General features: G+C 38.3%; 1 protein-coding gene across 2 annotated transcripts in view; it reads left to right on the top strand.

The window, feature by feature from the left end:
• The window catches only part of LOC117394645 (amyloid beta A4 precursor protein-binding family B member 1-interacting protein-like), a 37,231-nt gene that overhangs the window by 9,247 nt on the left and 11,216 nt on the right, over nt 1-16,768 (top strand). For both annotated transcript variants that reach the window (XM_059019779.1, XM_059019780.1), the window contains 6 exons: nt 4,797-4,856; nt 5,269-5,350; nt 5,930-6,192; nt 7,008-7,085; nt 8,489-8,648; nt 11,340-11,461. In XM_059019779.1, the coding sequence (XP_058875762.1) occupies nt 4,797-4,856; nt 5,269-5,350; nt 5,930-6,192; nt 7,008-7,085; nt 8,489-8,648; nt 11,340-11,461 (765 nt within the window). The remainder of the gene's footprint in view (nt 1-4,796; nt 4,857-5,268; nt 5,351-5,929; nt 6,193-7,007; nt 7,086-8,488; nt 8,649-11,339; nt 11,462-16,768) is intronic.

Below are 16,768 nucleotides of genomic sequence, written 5' to 3'. Positions count from 1 at the left end.
ACCGCCCTGTGAGGACTACCTGCCACTCCCACCTCCACCGGCATGAGAGGACTACCTGCCACTCCCACCTCCACCGGCATGAGAGGACTACCTGCCACTCCCACCTCCACCGCCCTGGGAGGACTACCTTTCCCGCACCGTGGAGAATGGGAGAGAGAGGAGAGAAATAAATAATAAAATCACAACAATTGCTACGCGTGTTGGGAGTGGAAACAGCACGGTACTTGTTCTGTATCTGTTCGTTTGTTTCGTCCACTGTTTGTTTGTTTGGCCAACGTGCCATTTGTTTTGTGCAAGTGTTTCATGTTTTGTTTAAACCTTTTATTTTGTTCATTTAATAAATACGCAAGCAGCGCATTTATCATTTCACTTGCAGTACTGTGTGTTCTTCTGTGTCAGATGTCACCCCTACAGCCATCCTTGTCACACATGCTTATCAGCAAATGCACTCTGACTTCTGATAAAGTGGAGTGGACACAAGAGCAAAGTGGATCAAGGGACATAGCAAGAAGTCATTAAATAGAACATTACTATAAGGCATGATTCATTGTTTTAGCAGCCTGTTCAGGTTCATTTGGTATTTCACTGTTCTGCCCCAAAGCAGCAGACCTTGTTCTTAAAAGACAAGCAGAGCACAATTTAGAGTCAGTTCAGATGAACCTGTTCAACAGTTTTTTGTTCGTCGAAGTGGGAATGACGTGGTTATGCATTTTCATGATATATTTTGTAGGGTTTGTCCTACACATACTACACATGTTCATGTGTAAAACATATTTATTTGCCATGTTCTAATAGCCTGCCCATGCCATTACAAACACTCTCCACACGGGCAGAGTTTCATCTGTTTTGATGCGCAATTCAAATTAAAACATTATAGCGTGTGGTACTGCAATTTATTTTAAAGAGGCATGAGATCTGATTTCTTTCTTTAATGTTAATGTTTTCTTTTTTCTGGCTATGGTTTAATAAGGGAGCCTGTAACTGATGTGTGGAAGGCAGATGCTAATCAAGTTGCACAAATACCATGTGTCACAGTTTCCTGTATGGTGCTGCACCCGCATCTAGATGAGTGGAGCAAATAGAAATTGCAGCAACCACTTCCTTTGGTTTGGGGTACTATTCTGCCTGCTAGCAGTTACCAATGAGGAACTAACAAGCTTTTCTGAAACAAAGAAACTCTGTTAGCAAGTTTATTGACAATAATCTTTAATATTTAACAGATATCCTCTGCCACAACTGTAAACACTACATCAGATTAACCAGCAACAAGAAAAACTGAATCACATTAAAATAGATTCCCATATGTTTTCCATTCAAAATAAATGGTTACCCCCTGGACAGAAACACAGGTCTAATGGATTGAATCAAACATTTTAAACATAGATAACAAACAAAATCACAGGAAATGTGAACAAATATACAGATCAAAGAATCATGATAAGTTTTCAGTATGAAACCTCACACACTGTCAAAATGAGTATCAGGTATGACCTCCCTGAGCATTAACACAATCCTGGCAGCGTTGACGCATAGACCTGATTAGCCTTTGGATTAACCTTAACCTTAGAAAAAAGTGTTCACTTTGGGATTCAGCCAAAACAAACTTTGGCGAAAGTGCGGAAGACTAATCGCCAGACCACCTGATTGCATGTACAGTAAGCAGGGGAAGCTGATTTCCATGGGGCAGCATGAACAAAAATACAGATCAAAGAATCATGATAAGCACTGTGTGGTCTTGCATTGTCCTTCTGGAAAATTGACACTTCCGGATTGGCTTGCAGGAACGGAAAAACTGTTGCCTCAAGGACTTTGTCAGTGTATCGCTGAGCAGTAAGGTTGCCCTCAATCTGCACCAAAGGCGTTCTTGTTTAAAGGAGATTCCTCCCCATATCATCACACTTCCAACACCCCACTGGTTGGCTTGAACAACGCAACAGTCTCCACGTCTCCACACACATTGTCTTCTGTCAGGTTTGTCAAGGGCAAAACGGCATTCATCGGTGAATAAAACACTCCACCACTCTCTCTGCTGCCACCTGAGATGATCTCTGGCCCAAAGAAGACAGCGATTTCATCTCTTAGCTGTCAACATGTTACCCCTGAACGACCTCTGAACATGCAAATCATTTTCATGCAGACAGCGTGCTACAGTCATTCTGCTGATGCGCAGGTTATTACTTCTTGGAATTTCTCATGCTGTAGCCACTGCAGTCTGAAAATGATTACGCAGATGGATCAGGCAGATGTGACATTCCTGGGCCGGTGTGGTGACCCTCTGCCTTCCACGACGTGGCCTGTCCCTCACAGAGCCAGTTTCTTTGTTTCTCTGGACTAGTCTGCTGATTGTTGAAGCAGAACATCTCATTCTCCGGGCAACTTCTCTCACAGACAGGCCGCCTTCAATCATGCCGATAGCAACCAGACGATCTTTGTTATTCAAGTGGGGCATGGTCGTATCTTTCGCTGTTCTTGAGTTAATTAATATAATGTCTTTTCAAATGGCTATTTATACAGATTCTTAATCAACTCATTTTGGCAATTTTAACTCAACTCAAATACCAAACATTGAGCACCTGGCGTTTGCTCACTATTTAAAATGTAATGAGCTACTGATGTAAAACTTAGACTGTTACATTTTCATTGTACATCAGTATAGATATGGGCTTTTAATTTAACACTACTTTACTCTTAAAATATAACAAACATTTTCCTTTCCCATCTTCTTTGAGTGCCCTTATTCATTGACAAAATGCATAGATTTCCTGACACTCACTTGGAAACCACAATGTCGGGTGAATTTCAACTTCAGCCTGTACACATGCATGACATGAGCAATTCTAATTGGGTTCAAACAGAGAATCAGTCAATGATGTTATATATCTGTAACAAATACATGTCCCTGCTCATACAAAAGTACACGATATAAAGTATTTATTTCTGAAGCCACTGATAGAACCAAGTGCTTGCTGGTTAAAGGAATGTGTTCATTTGCTCTCGTCTCTCTTCCACCTTGGATCCAAGTGGTCTATTGAGTTTGAAGAATCACACCTTCTATATCATCTCCGTGAATGAGGGAATGATCCCTATTTGAACAGTGCACTTGTGTTTTTCAGTTACTTTTGTGTGATTGATCTGAGATCCGTACAGCATTTGTGGAGTGGTCCATTTATCAGTGTTAATAATCTAGGAAAACAAGCTAACCATTTGATAAAAAGTCAGACTTTTTAAAAGTTTACTTTGTGCTGTCTTGCCATTTTCCCAGCTATAATGAATTGATTTCTTGGCCCATTGATGTGAATGGAAAGGCAAGGTTTTGACGTGAACCTCATGTCAGTGCTGTATTATTGACTCAGCAGCCACTATTAGATCCATCACATCCTGCCACAGCTTACTCAAAGTTTGTCCTGGAGTGTAAACACAAGTGCATGTCCACCTACACTTGCATAGAAAAAGCTTCTAACACAATGTTTTTCAATACACTACACCCTCCGCAATAAGATGTAGAGCTGCAAAATAAATTTAAAAAATCATTTAAGCTGTGCCAGATCTTGTTTTAGCTACTCCAAAAAACTATTGAGATTCCAAAAAACAATATTGAGATTCCAAAACACACCATTGAGATTCCAAAAAACACTATTTAGATTCCAAAACACACCATTGAGATTACTATTGAGATTCCAAAAAAACCTATTGAGATCCCCAAAAAAACCTATTGAGATTCCCCAAAACACCATTGAGATTCCAAAAAAAACAAAAAACTATTGAGATTCCAAAAAACACCATTGAGATTCCAAAAAAAACAAAAAACTATTGAGATTCCAAAAAACACCATTGGGATTCCACCCAAAAAACTATTCAGATTCTAAAAAACACTACTGAGATTCAGACTTCCTGAATATATTGATCCAGTGATCTGGGCATTTAGGATTATTCTGCAGCTATTTCTCAGGAAGTTTTAGATGGGAGTGTAACAAATGTTGAGTGACAGGCACTTCATATTCACTGTGCTGAGGAAACTGAGCTCTAGCTTTGGGACTGGAGATCGACGGTTCGTTGATTTATGCCATATTATGTGAGTGTATTAAAAAAAAATACAATAGAAAAACACACACTTTTTTATCAATATAGAATGTTCTTCTACATCATCTACTCCACATTCATGACAGAATACAACTGGAAAAAATAAAAAAAGAGCTTGGAAAAGGAAAAAGGGACATGATTTGTTTTCACTTACATGCAGACAACCGCTAGCACTTCGACCATCAAAGGGTCTTTGAAAAGCCAAATAGTTGGGATTTCCTTTGCTTCCAGATGTCTGCAAATGGTATACAGTCACAGCCAGATACTGCATATAGGGACAGTAGAGGTGTGATTTAGCATCCCCAATTGCAAAAATATTTTCATGCAGTCCCACTTAATATCTCTGCCAGTTATTGGTTCAGAATAAAGCATCTAATATTCATTCAAAATATAGTTGAACTGAATTTACATCTCCATTCATCTTTGTTTTTTGTTGTTGATGAAAAGCCATTGAGAAAAGCTTTACAATTATGTTAATGGTCTATGGTCAAAACACACACAGAGAACAATGACCATGAAGACAGCACCTAATCAGGAGCCTCTATCTCCATCACATGTGGTTAGGGTTATGTACCATCATTAACCACTAATGGAGGAAACACCTCCAAGACTAAAAGCTGAAATAACCCAGATATCAAAGCCAGTCTGTGTGTGTGTTATTTAGCCCATGTTGTTAAGCAGTAGTGGTATATTACTGTATTCTTTTATGTTCACAGATGGATGACATAGATGCAATGTTCAGTGACTTGCTGGGGGAGATGGACCTCTTAACCCAGGTAAGTGCATTTCCCACATGTGTCTTATGGAAGGAAACAGTTCAGGATATTAGGCCAGCTTTTACCAGTAAACACAGATCTAAAAAAACAAGTAGTAAAAGTACCAGTATTACTGATTTGTAATGCAATACTGTATTAAATGTTAATATTAAATTATTCCAATGAAATTAGTGTAAGGGGAGAAGAAAAAATGCTTTATGTTAGTAAATTAACAAATCTATTTTAAAATTGATATCTCTAAGTATTCTGGGACTGAAAAAAAACCCTGCTGTATACTTATTATTTAAGAGCTAATTCAGATAACTTACGTTGGAAATCCGAACACAAGCAGATGGTATCATATTATATCTGAGTTTGATTTAGCAGTTAAATCTGTATGTGTTTTCTCCCCACCCCCACCCCTAACACACAGAGTTTAGGGGTTGAAACAGTTCCACCACAACCTCCCCCCAGCAATGAACTCAACTATTCCATTGGATTTAAAGACTTAAATGGTAAGTGAAGTTAAGCATCATGATTCATGGTACTATAGGAATGACACTGGGGTATTTAATGTTGGCTGAGGTAAATGATGTCATGAATTTGCGTTGGGCAGAGGACTTTACTCCAATTGAATATTGATATGGGTTTAGAAAGCTGTTAGCTGTTAGTAAACATTACGGGGTCCTGATAATTGTATACAAACCGTAAAGGGTCTGCCTTGCTCTATCTCTATTTGCTCTATCTCTATTTTGAGTGGTTTGCTCAATTTTCCAAATAATAAAGCAACAGCGTTTCAACAAAGATAGAGTATAGGGTCATGCTGTGACCTACTTTTTGACAACCCCGATGTCAGTCTATTTGGATGGTTTCAACTCTATTGAAATATGTTTAAACAAAATGATCAAGAGCAATCTGATATATCCCATTGCTAGTCAAGAGTACAACATATAACAGCAATTCTGCCTGGCAGGAGTGCCTGCATTTGCAACTTCCACAGCACAATGTATAGTATATGCACACACCATTTGTCATGTACTAGGACTGACTGCCATCCAATTCTATTTTTTGTTTTTTGCCTTTGCTACTTACAGAGTCGCTCAATGAACTAGAGGACAATGAACTGGATGCTTTAATGGCAGATCTGGCAGCAGATGTCTATCAACCCGAAATAAACCTAACTTCTTCAACTCTGCCTCCTCCCCCTGAAGAGTACAGCTTCAGTGCTCTTACAAGTAATTTCCCAGCGGCTCCTAACAGTTTGCATTGCAGTGGCTTGTTGCCACTTCCTCCACGTCAGGCTGTTCCTGCTCCTGTTTCTGCACCCCCTCCTGAGCCCTCAGCACCACTATCACAGGTAACAACCATGGGCACCTCTACTGACAGAATCAGGGGACTGTGTTGACATGGCACTCACCCCTGGAGCCACAGTAGCAGTCTGACTCTGGGGGGAGGCAATATACAGGGGTAAGGCAAGATCTGCTTCCAGGACAACACTGATTTGATTCTATTTGGATCATGTCAACTGAGCATCTGCCTAAAATACAAGTATTTTAATAGCAACAGGGAGGAGGCTGGGCGTGAACCGGGTTCATCTGGATTCAGGGTTTCAGAGCTTTTTAACCTCGTCTCATCTCCCTGACAGGGGACAGGACAGAATCCGTAACGTTGTCACACAACACTGCCCGTTACACAAGCAAGAAGGAGCAGTTACCTAGTTTCGTGCTAGTTTTCTAATCTTTTTAATGATTTATTTCTGTGAATATTTGTATTTAAACCTTGCACTTGCTTCAAAATACAGTATTACATTAGCACTGACCTTGGGGCCTGTCAGATTTTAGTTTAAGGATGACCAGATTAATTATTTTGCAATAATTCCAGCATGTAGCAAAAATACATTTTAGGTTAATTTTAGGGGAACTGCCTTTTCAGAAGGCAGACAGTAAATGGGGTTACATTTTGAAATAAAATCTGTTTACTAGCATAAATGAATCATAAAGAACGAAGCCATTAAATAATGCCTACTGAATTTTGCCTCATGCAATTAATGCAGCAAAGCATTTTATAGGCATGTCTGCGTCATCGTCAGCATCATCAAAGCAAAGTCATATACATGTAGAGTATAGTGTCCTGTTGTTTTGTTTGTTTTTTTCATCTATTTGTTTATTTCAGGAAGAAAAGGAGGCCCAGGCAAAAGCTGACAAAATTAAACTTGCACTAGAAAAGCTTCAAGAAGCCAAGGTTAAAAAGGTATGACGTCAGATCTCTGCCTCGCCCTCTATTGTTATGTCATCAAGCCACGTCATGTAGCAAAAAGGACCCAAATTCATCACACTGTAGAATCTTTAAGGGTCGGTACCACTCTTGACCTTTTTGCCACAAGTTGATACATTTGTTTTTTTTTTTGTTTTGTTTGTTTATTTTATTATTATCAATTTAGCCACAAAAAGCCACCACCGTGGTAATCTAAAATCTTTTTTTTTTGGTCTTTTTTTCTTACAATTGTTGTGAAAACTTTTGGGGGATAATAATTTAAAAAAAGTGGATGGGCCCTTTTCCATTTAGTTTTTAAGAGGCTAATTATTTGATATTCATGTAGACTAATCTGCCCCATAAGAGAGTGGTCTCTTCTAGACAGGATAAACACATTCATGGGGCCATTGGGGGAAGCTTAACATCACCACTGCTCTTTGGTTAAACACAGGTCTTCATTTTCCAATGGCACCAATATAAAAAAAAAATATTACATGTAGATTATATTTTGTATGTCGTTGCTAGTCACTGCATGTGTTTGTCAGCTTCTGCATTTATTCATTTTTTGTGGTATTTTAGTAAAAATAAATCTTGAGCAGTATCTTTGAAAACAGGAAATAGCAGCATTATAAATTGTTCCAACTCTGGGGAACAAGCGTTATGGGAACTACAGATAGACATTATATTTGCATAATGGAAAAAAACATATTTCTGTGACAATTGGAACCAGATTCATAATAGTATCCTGGGATACAGCTTTCCTCTCTCTTTTAAATGCTCATTATTTTGAAGAGAAACAAAGCAGATTCATTGTGTGGTTTTGCTCAGGTGTAATGTAATGCCTGTAATAAGGAAATGCGCTTCTGGTTCTTGTATTTATTTATTTATTTATTTGACGCAGAGGCTAAAAATTGCATCACCTTGGTGTTTACAGGAACCCATTTAGACTTGATGTAAAAGTTCATCACAGCTGAAGTTGACAGACCAAAGAGGGTGCTGAAATGAGGCTTTAGGTCCATCCATATATCCTTCACATTCTGTACCTAACAAAAAAGTTAGTTGTGGAAATCATTGTGGCACAGGTAAACTACACAAGGATTGTGGGAAACCTGTGACTAACAGGGCAAGGCCATAGAATACCAGGGCAACCCTCTGTTTTCAATGTTCTCAGGATACCCAATATGGATGAACTTTTGCACAGTTACTAGATTTTGGTCAAACTTGATTCATATTGCGTTTAAAGAGAATCTTTGAAACAGAAATATATCATGACAGCCATCAAAGCTAGGCCTGTCCTCTGTTTTCACCTTTCTCGAGGTAGGTGTAGAAATGATGATCGAGTTTCAGTAAAAGTTAGGAACAGATATCCATTAAACTCATTGAATTGTTTTTTTAAACAGCTTGTTATTAAAGTGTTGATGAACGACAGCAGCTCCAAAACCCTGATGGTGGATGAAAGGCAGACGGTTCGAGACATTTTAGATCATCTTTTTGAGAAGTCGCATTGTGACTGTAGTGTGGAGTGGTGTTTGTATGAGATTAATCCTGATCTACAGATAGGTAAGTAAATATAGGACATGGATAACAGTCATTCACTATCTTATATTGCTTACCCACTGCAGGATCCTGCCAGTATGCCTTTACAGCTCAGTAACGTATAAATAAATACATACATACATACATACATACATACATACATACATACATACATACATACATACATACAATTTGAAATTGTGTGTTTCTTAAGCATTATGGATGGTCACTTATTCCTCTGGTTGCCTCTTCATTATGATGAGAATATTTTGGCTTGTTTTTGTTTTGCTTTTACAAATACGTGGCATTTAGAGTACAACATTACAGATCAAAAATGATATACAGGTGCTTTTTGATATTATTCACTTTCCATTGTCCTAAATATTTGCCAGAAATTACACAGGTAGGGATTAGGATGCTGGTAGCCAGAGCAACTTCTAATTGTACAATCTTGTATTTGAAATATATGCATATCTCAAACTAAAGAAGACACAATAAAGTTGACCGATGCTAATGTTCTGAGTGACACCAAAGGGGGAAGAAATGGATTTTAAAAGAACATTTTGTGAGAAGGGCCTGTCTTGTATTTTAGCTAACAAATCTGTGTCTTGGGCAACTACTCATGGACAAGCCGATTTATTTAGGCAATCCGATTTGCTCATGAGCAATTACAAAGGTATGTCTTTACCCAAGAGAAGCAAAGTGAGTTTATGTCAGTCTCTGCCTGTCAGATAGGATCTGATTAACTTTTCCCCCATATTTTCCTATTTTAATGGAAGACGATACACGAGGGAAAGATGAATGGTCCACATGTGACAAAATCTGTCAGCAGGTTTATAAAAATGGAAGTAATAAGGTTCAATCTGGAACACATACAGAGCAGTACATCACCACGTTGGCCATGATCTAACTTTGACCTGGGCTCAAATCTTAAGAAAACCTATCTTGTATAAATACTATTAACCCATAGCCATGGAAATGAAATACCTTAACTTACTGAAACTATGGAAACAAATCTTTGTTTGTCAAATATTGAAAATTCCATACAGGTTTGAGAAATGGAGATTAATTAATCATTTAAAGTAGGTTTATAAAAAGATTACCAACGTAATGATTATACAGTATCATAGGTTTTGCCAAACTAGGAAATGGCTGCTGCTAATTTTGTTACAAAAACAAAAGACCTCCCTCAAATATATTGTGTATTTATGGGAAGTGCATCTATTTCACTTTTTATTGATTTATGATTTAATAATGATTTAATGCTTGTCAGAAAAAAACTTTTGACCTGTAGCTTGTTTGTGCCGCTGCTGTGTCTGAGATACACTTAAAGCACTGAATCTATTTAACCTACAACAAAGAATAATTAGGGGGGACATGATTGAAGTCTTTAAAATGTAACAGGGTAGAGTGAGTGTCTTAAACACTGTGTAAAAGAGCTGGGATCTATTTGTGGCTATAGACCTTTTAACCTAATCTCATCTCCAAGCTCAATCAGCTACTAAGATCTGGACAAGCACAGATGGGCCAAATAACCTCTCGTTTGTGCATTTTTGTATTTTCTTAAGAAATGTGTGCTTGGAGCAAATATTTCCCTAATCAAATCTAACTTCATGTTTCCCTCTCTCTATACCCTGATTTTGATAAATGAAGCCCTAGCCAAATTAACAAAACAATGGAGTTTTCTGGTCTGTAAAGGATTGTTTCTGTGCAACTGAAAACAAACTTGCTCTTTCTTGTAAAGTGTGTATAACCAGTAACAGAAGGCTCCTGATAGAGACTGCCATGCTGCTCAAAATGATTATGTAAACAGGACGTACCTCTTTAGCCTTTTTTGGTTCACGTGTTACTGTTTCAAACACATTTTAATGCAAGAAAGGTGAAAGTGCCCATTAGCCTCTTCATATCTCCGTGATTATCAGAGGTTCAGATTTGCTCTTTTAACAGGTTATGTATTTCTCTTTGGGCATTGCATTTTTTCACTTAATCTGAAAACAGCCAAAAATGCAGTTTCACACTATTTGCAGGTAAGGGATGAAATAAAAAAAATAAAAAAGATTCCCAACAGAGCTGTAAACCCTGTACAACAAAATGTATTTATGTTATTTATGTACATTAAAATATTTGAATAAGATACAAACCCAATAGGCTCCCGAGTGGCACATCCAGTAAAGGTGCTCCACGCGGAGTGCAGGATGTGCCCTATAGCCTGGAGATCGCAAGTTCGAATCCAGGATATGTCACAGCCGACCGTGACCGGGAGTTCCTAGGGTCGGTGCACAATTGGCTGAGCGCTGCCCGGGAAGGGAGGGCTTAGGTCGGCAGGGGAATCCACGGCTCACCACGCATCAGCGACCCCTGTGGTCGATAGGGCGCCGTGGTTCTGCAGTGGAGCCGCCAGATCTGTGTTGTCTTCCGGCACTATAGGTCTGGTGGCATTGCTGTGGATCTGCAGTGCGAAAAATGACGGCTTGGCAGGAGCACGCTTCGGAGGATGTGTGTTCCAGCCGCCGTTTCCTGAGTCGGCGGGGGGGGGGGTTGCGAGCGGTGAGCCGAGGATACAGATAATAATTGGGCATGCTAAATTGGGGAGAAAAACGGGGTAAAAAATTGGCGACGACTAAATTTATATTAAAAAAAAAGATACAAACCCAGCTTCTACTTTGCAGCAGATGTACAATGTAATGGTGTGTCCTTTTTTGCTGTTTTTAACAGAGAGGTTCTTTGAAGACCATGAGAATTTAGTGGAAGTCTTATCTCAATGGACACGAGACAGTGAAAACAAGATTCTGTTTGTGGAAAAACCAGATAAATATGCTGTTTTTAAAAACCCTCAGGTAAAAATAACAATTCACTTTTCTGTCATTATTCATTGTATGATAGTTTTGTGTTTTATGCATGGACAGAGTATTGACCATGTCAAATAGCTTGGCATTTGCCTGTAATCACACTTACAAATGCAGACTCTTGGCTGTTAAACAAATGCAGCTGTTGGCTGTTAAAACCACTTGTTAATGTCCTTTTTATTTGGGATCTCATTTCTATAAAAGGACACAACCACAAGACAACATGGCTATTATTATTAATATAGCTGATTCAGTTTGATGACTGATTTTGCATGTGTCAGTCCTTCCCATACTGTAGTTCCTACTGAAGATAACATTAATTCCATCAGCAGGATTAGCCTGTTGACACCCAGTATGTGAACTGCTGTGGAGCACAATGGAAACAGTCACATCATGATGTAAAAAGCACCTTTTTCAAGAATTACTGTTAAGGAATCATTTCTCTAAAGTGCATCAAACCATAAGTGTCCACTGTAAAATTAAAATGCATGCATTGTGTTGTATAGTCTGCAAATGTAACAGCATTTTAATAAATATCCTTTTTAAATGCCCAAGACAAGACATTGTAAGTACAGTTTAAAAGATGTATAACAGAAAAGGCTATGCAAACATGAACTTTGGGCAATACAAATCCTAAAAAAAACTGCAGTGGTTCTGTTGACTTTGAAAGATCAGAGATAGTTCAATACAATTACCAGTAGGTTAAATACTTTAGCATACTTTATTTTTTGGTGGTTCGTCTCACTATGCCAATTTGCACAGCTAATGTGATTGCTGAAGCCTTTCAGTTATCCAGCTAGTTCCAATCTCAATGGTATTCACTCCATTGCTCAGACTGTTTGGAATAAATTAAAGTTAGTACACTCAGCTGAGCTTGATATAGAAAAAAGCATAACTGCAAAACCAGCCCGGCACAAAGTGTAGCTCGAAATATCGAACCGTTTTCAGTCCCTGAGTAGTTTAAAGTTCAAGTACACCCTTATAAGTCTGGATATCATAACCTGCTACCAACTCTACCAAATATAAGCAGTTGCCAAAGCATGACACATTCCATCCGCTGTGTAGTGTATGCTACAGTACTTGACTGTTTTAGTGAGCAGAATTCCATAATGGAACTGGTGTTCCGATTAATAATGTGTATTAGTAGATTCATATAGACAGCTTCCATATTCCCCCCAGACTATGATACATCGAAGAACCGATGTGTCCTTAGAAAATGTCATCCCCATTGGACAAGTGGTTCTATAGATGTATGCAAAACTCTCAAGTGCTAAAGTGTGACGTACCTGTACTTATCTACATCCGGTCGCCTCTTCATCACCATTGCCAGGAATATGGACCCCCAGCGGGGCATGAAAAATACTAACTGAAAGACATATTAGTCAGGAATGACCAGTGTTAATCAACAAATCGGTATGTCGCATTGATTTGGGCATTTTCATGCGGTCATTATGCCTATTTCGTTATTAAGTAATCGTACTAATGTGATTTCCGAAATTATGTTGATTTAGGAAATAATGTTAATATCTTAACGAGTAGAGGTTCTTGAGACTATTTATTTTGTTTGCGTTGGAATTTAAATTTGTGTTAATTGCAATTATTGTCATCATTTATCAGGAGTTAATTTGCACTTGGAAAAGGAGGGTTTTAATTAACTAAAGAGTATATAACTGACCTTGAAACAGAAATTTAACAGACCGCAGCTATGATGCCGACAATACAGAGAGAGAGAGAGAGAGAGAGAGAGTATACAGGACAAGGGTTAATTTCTTACAGACTACCTAGATAATTCAATATTTGTAGTTTATATTTAAGCCTTTTCTATACTTGTGCTTATGAATGAGATTTATTCACTTGTTTTAATCATTTGTAATCTTAAGGAATGTTTGTTGTATTGCTAAAATGATATTTGCACCCAGTTTATTGTTACAGAAATGATCATTGCAACTGTAGCCTATCTGAACTCTGGATATGTACATTATATGACAACTGACCTGTACTGTAGATTTTATTTGAATTATACAAATAAAAACCTAAGCGTAAATAATGAAATCTTGGTATAGAAAACGGCATACTAGATATCATAAAAAAAGTTTCCTTACAGGCAACAGATCATTGACATGGATTTTGCCTAAACGTCTTTGCAATGTTGTCAGACTCCCCCCACACTTTATGTACAAGGTACACTTTCACCCTCACATGTTTGTATGCATATAAAATGAAGTGTTGTATGCATGGTATTCATGTATTATAACTAACAACTAGAAGCACCAATGACACTTGAAACTCATTTATCTATAGCCTACAATCGTAAATACTAAAATACATACAGAAGTAGATGTCAACATAAGGCAAGTGTTGTATATAGTAAACTGTGGTAAAATATCCCCCCGAATGAGGGTAAATGACTAGTGGGGTTTCATCTGGTCTGATTTTTACCCACACGCCAGATAATCGTAGAATAGGCATTTTATATGTGAAGTGTTCAAAATGAATGTATGACAAAATGCACACTTTTATAATAAGTTTACAAATTATACACAAAATAGCAGTGATGTAGTCAAACCAAACGTACCAAGACCAAGACCAAGACCAGACCAAACGTACCGAGACCAAGACCAAGACCGAGACCAAACGTACCGAGACCGAGACCAAGACCGAGACTAAGACCAAATATACCGAGACCGAGACCAAGACCGGACCAAACATACCGAGACCAAGACCAAGAACGAGACCAAACATACCGAGACTGAGACCAAGACCGAGACCAAGACCGAGACCAAACGTACCAAGACCAAGACCGAGACCAAACGTACCGAGACCAAGACCAAGACCAAGACCGAGACCAAATGTACCGAGACCAAGACCAAGACCGAGACCAAACGTACTGAGACCAAGACCAAAACCGAGACCAAACGTACCGCGACCCAGACCAAGACCAGACGGCCGAGGCCAAGACCAAGACCTTAAAATGTGGCCTCGAGACCGGGTCTCGAGACTCCATCTCTGCAAAATAGATATTTTTTATTTTGGTTTGGCTGCTGCTCACTGCCGTCTCCATGTACGCTACTAGTAGCCATAATAGCTAATTATGCTTCTATTCATTTTTTTGATCTTGTGTTAATATGAATTTTGATTAACGAGTTCCCCTTTTCTAGTCGTTGAGGCAGTGATGTACGTGACCTGCGACAATTAAGCTTTTTAACGAGAAATGTGTTCATTAATGACCTCATCAACTAGATTTCAAAGCATTAACGGATTGATTTTAGTACATAAGAAGAACATAAGAAAGTTTACAAACGAGAGGAGGCCATTCGGCTCATCTTGCTCGTTTGGTTGTTAGTAGCTTATTGATCTCAAAATCTCATCAAGCAGCTTCATGAAGGATCCCAGGGTGTCAGCTTCAACAACATTACTGGGGAGTTGGTTCCAGACCCTCACAATTCTCTGTGTAAAAAAGTGCCTCCTATTTTCTATTCTGAATGCCCCTTTATCTAATCTCCATTTGTGACCCCTGGTCCTTGTTTCTTTTCTCAGGTCGAAAAAGTCCCCTGGGTCGACATTGCCAATACCTTTTAGAATTTTGAATGCTTGAATCAAATCACTGCGTAGTCTTCTTTGTTCAAGACTGAATAGATTCAATTCTTTTAGCCTGTCTGCATACGACATGCCTTTTAAACCCGGGATAATTCTGGTCGCTCTTCTTTGCACTCTTTCTAGAGCAGCAATATCCTTTTTGTAATGAGGTGACCAGAACTGAACACAATATTCTAGGTGAGGTCTTATTAATGCAGTGTAAAGTTTTAACATTACTTCCCTTGATTTAAATTCAGCACTTTTCACAATATATCCGAGCATCTTGTTGGCCTTTTTATAGCTTCCCCACATTGTCTAGATGAAGACATTTCTGAGCCAACATAAACTCTTTTTCATAGTTTCCTTCTTCAATTTCAGGCACACTTCGTTTGAAAGTCACTTGCTACTAGCTGTCTTTACTATACCTTGAGTTTGATACAACAACACTGGTTTTTGAAACCCTCCCCCCTTTGCCTCTACGTGTTTTATCAGCGTTTTTCTGAGTCAAATCCACTTTTAATTACAGATTTAACAAATACTAATAATTGTTCTTTCTAAAGTCCACACTAAAAAAACAGACTTAAAACAAAGGGTCAATATGCTATGTAGAATATAACTATAGTTATACTCTACAATCACACAATGCTACAGTTCTCCACAGTGCATATATACAGTGTACATATAGTATAGTTACAGACTGGATATGGTTTTACTTCACCCTCTTTGCTTTCAAGTTAATCATACATTGCGTTACCCTTTATTCAAAGAATAAATGCTTGGTTCTGAAGTGTCTTAACGGCTATTGTTTTTTTTTTTGGCTGAGGTACTGTTTTCTGTTCTTGGTCAAACTTTATAGAATTAAATCATGGTCACATCTGAGAATGGTAAATGTTAAACTTTTGTGTGCACCAGGTCGACACCCTTGATACACAGCTACCATGGTTTTCCACTGTAGAGGTTAACTATAGGATTCACAACCTACATTGCTATCATTATAAAACACACAGATGACATCTCTTCTACTGAACAATAATACACACAAAGTATGGACTTGCATGCACACGAGTCAGTTTAAAAGTTGTTTTTTTTTGTTTTTTTACCTTTTCAGAGAAAAGTTAAGGCTCTTACACAATGAAAGGGGTGTAACAATAAGAGCTTGATATAATAAGTATATCTCTAGTTTTGTTTTTGATTTTTTTTTATAATTTCTAATCGCTATGGGGTATATCTGTAGTAAAGTGTTGAGTCTGTCACACTCGTTACAAACCAGTGGGAAGTGTAGCTGAAATTTACTAAAAAAAAACACAACCCTGTTAGCATCATTTTAACGAATGCTGTGCAGCTGCAGTTCTTATTTGTGCTTCAGCCTTAAATTAATGTGTCATTCTGGGCATTCCTGCAGAAATTCACAAAAACAGGGTGGAGATCGTGCAAATGAGGGATCAAAAATATTATAATGAGATGTACTAAAGCTGCAGGCAATTGTGACATTTGCAATTGCATCAATTTTTAAAGACTTTTGAAAGCATGTTTTAAAACAGGTCACAATTGTTGCTGGCATTTCCAAGTCCTCTTTTTCTCTTGCGTTGCCAGGTGTGCTCAATATATTTTTGAGACAAACACCAAAGTACCTAATTGTCACTAAAGTCAGGGTGTACTTACAAGCCTTGAAAACAACTTCCCATGACATTTCTGTTTTCCCAGCGTGTTGGGAGCAATAGG

Source organism: Acipenser ruthenus, chromosome 3 (genome assembly GCF_902713425.1).
Source record: "Acipenser ruthenus chromosome 3, fAciRut3.2 maternal haplotype, whole genome shotgun sequence".
NCBI classification, from domain to species: Eukaryota; Metazoa; Chordata; class Actinopteri; order Acipenseriformes; family Acipenseridae; genus Acipenser; species Acipenser ruthenus.
The sequence above is the reverse complement of the archived record's forward strand: the minus strand, read 5'-3'. Positions and strand labels throughout refer to the sequence as shown.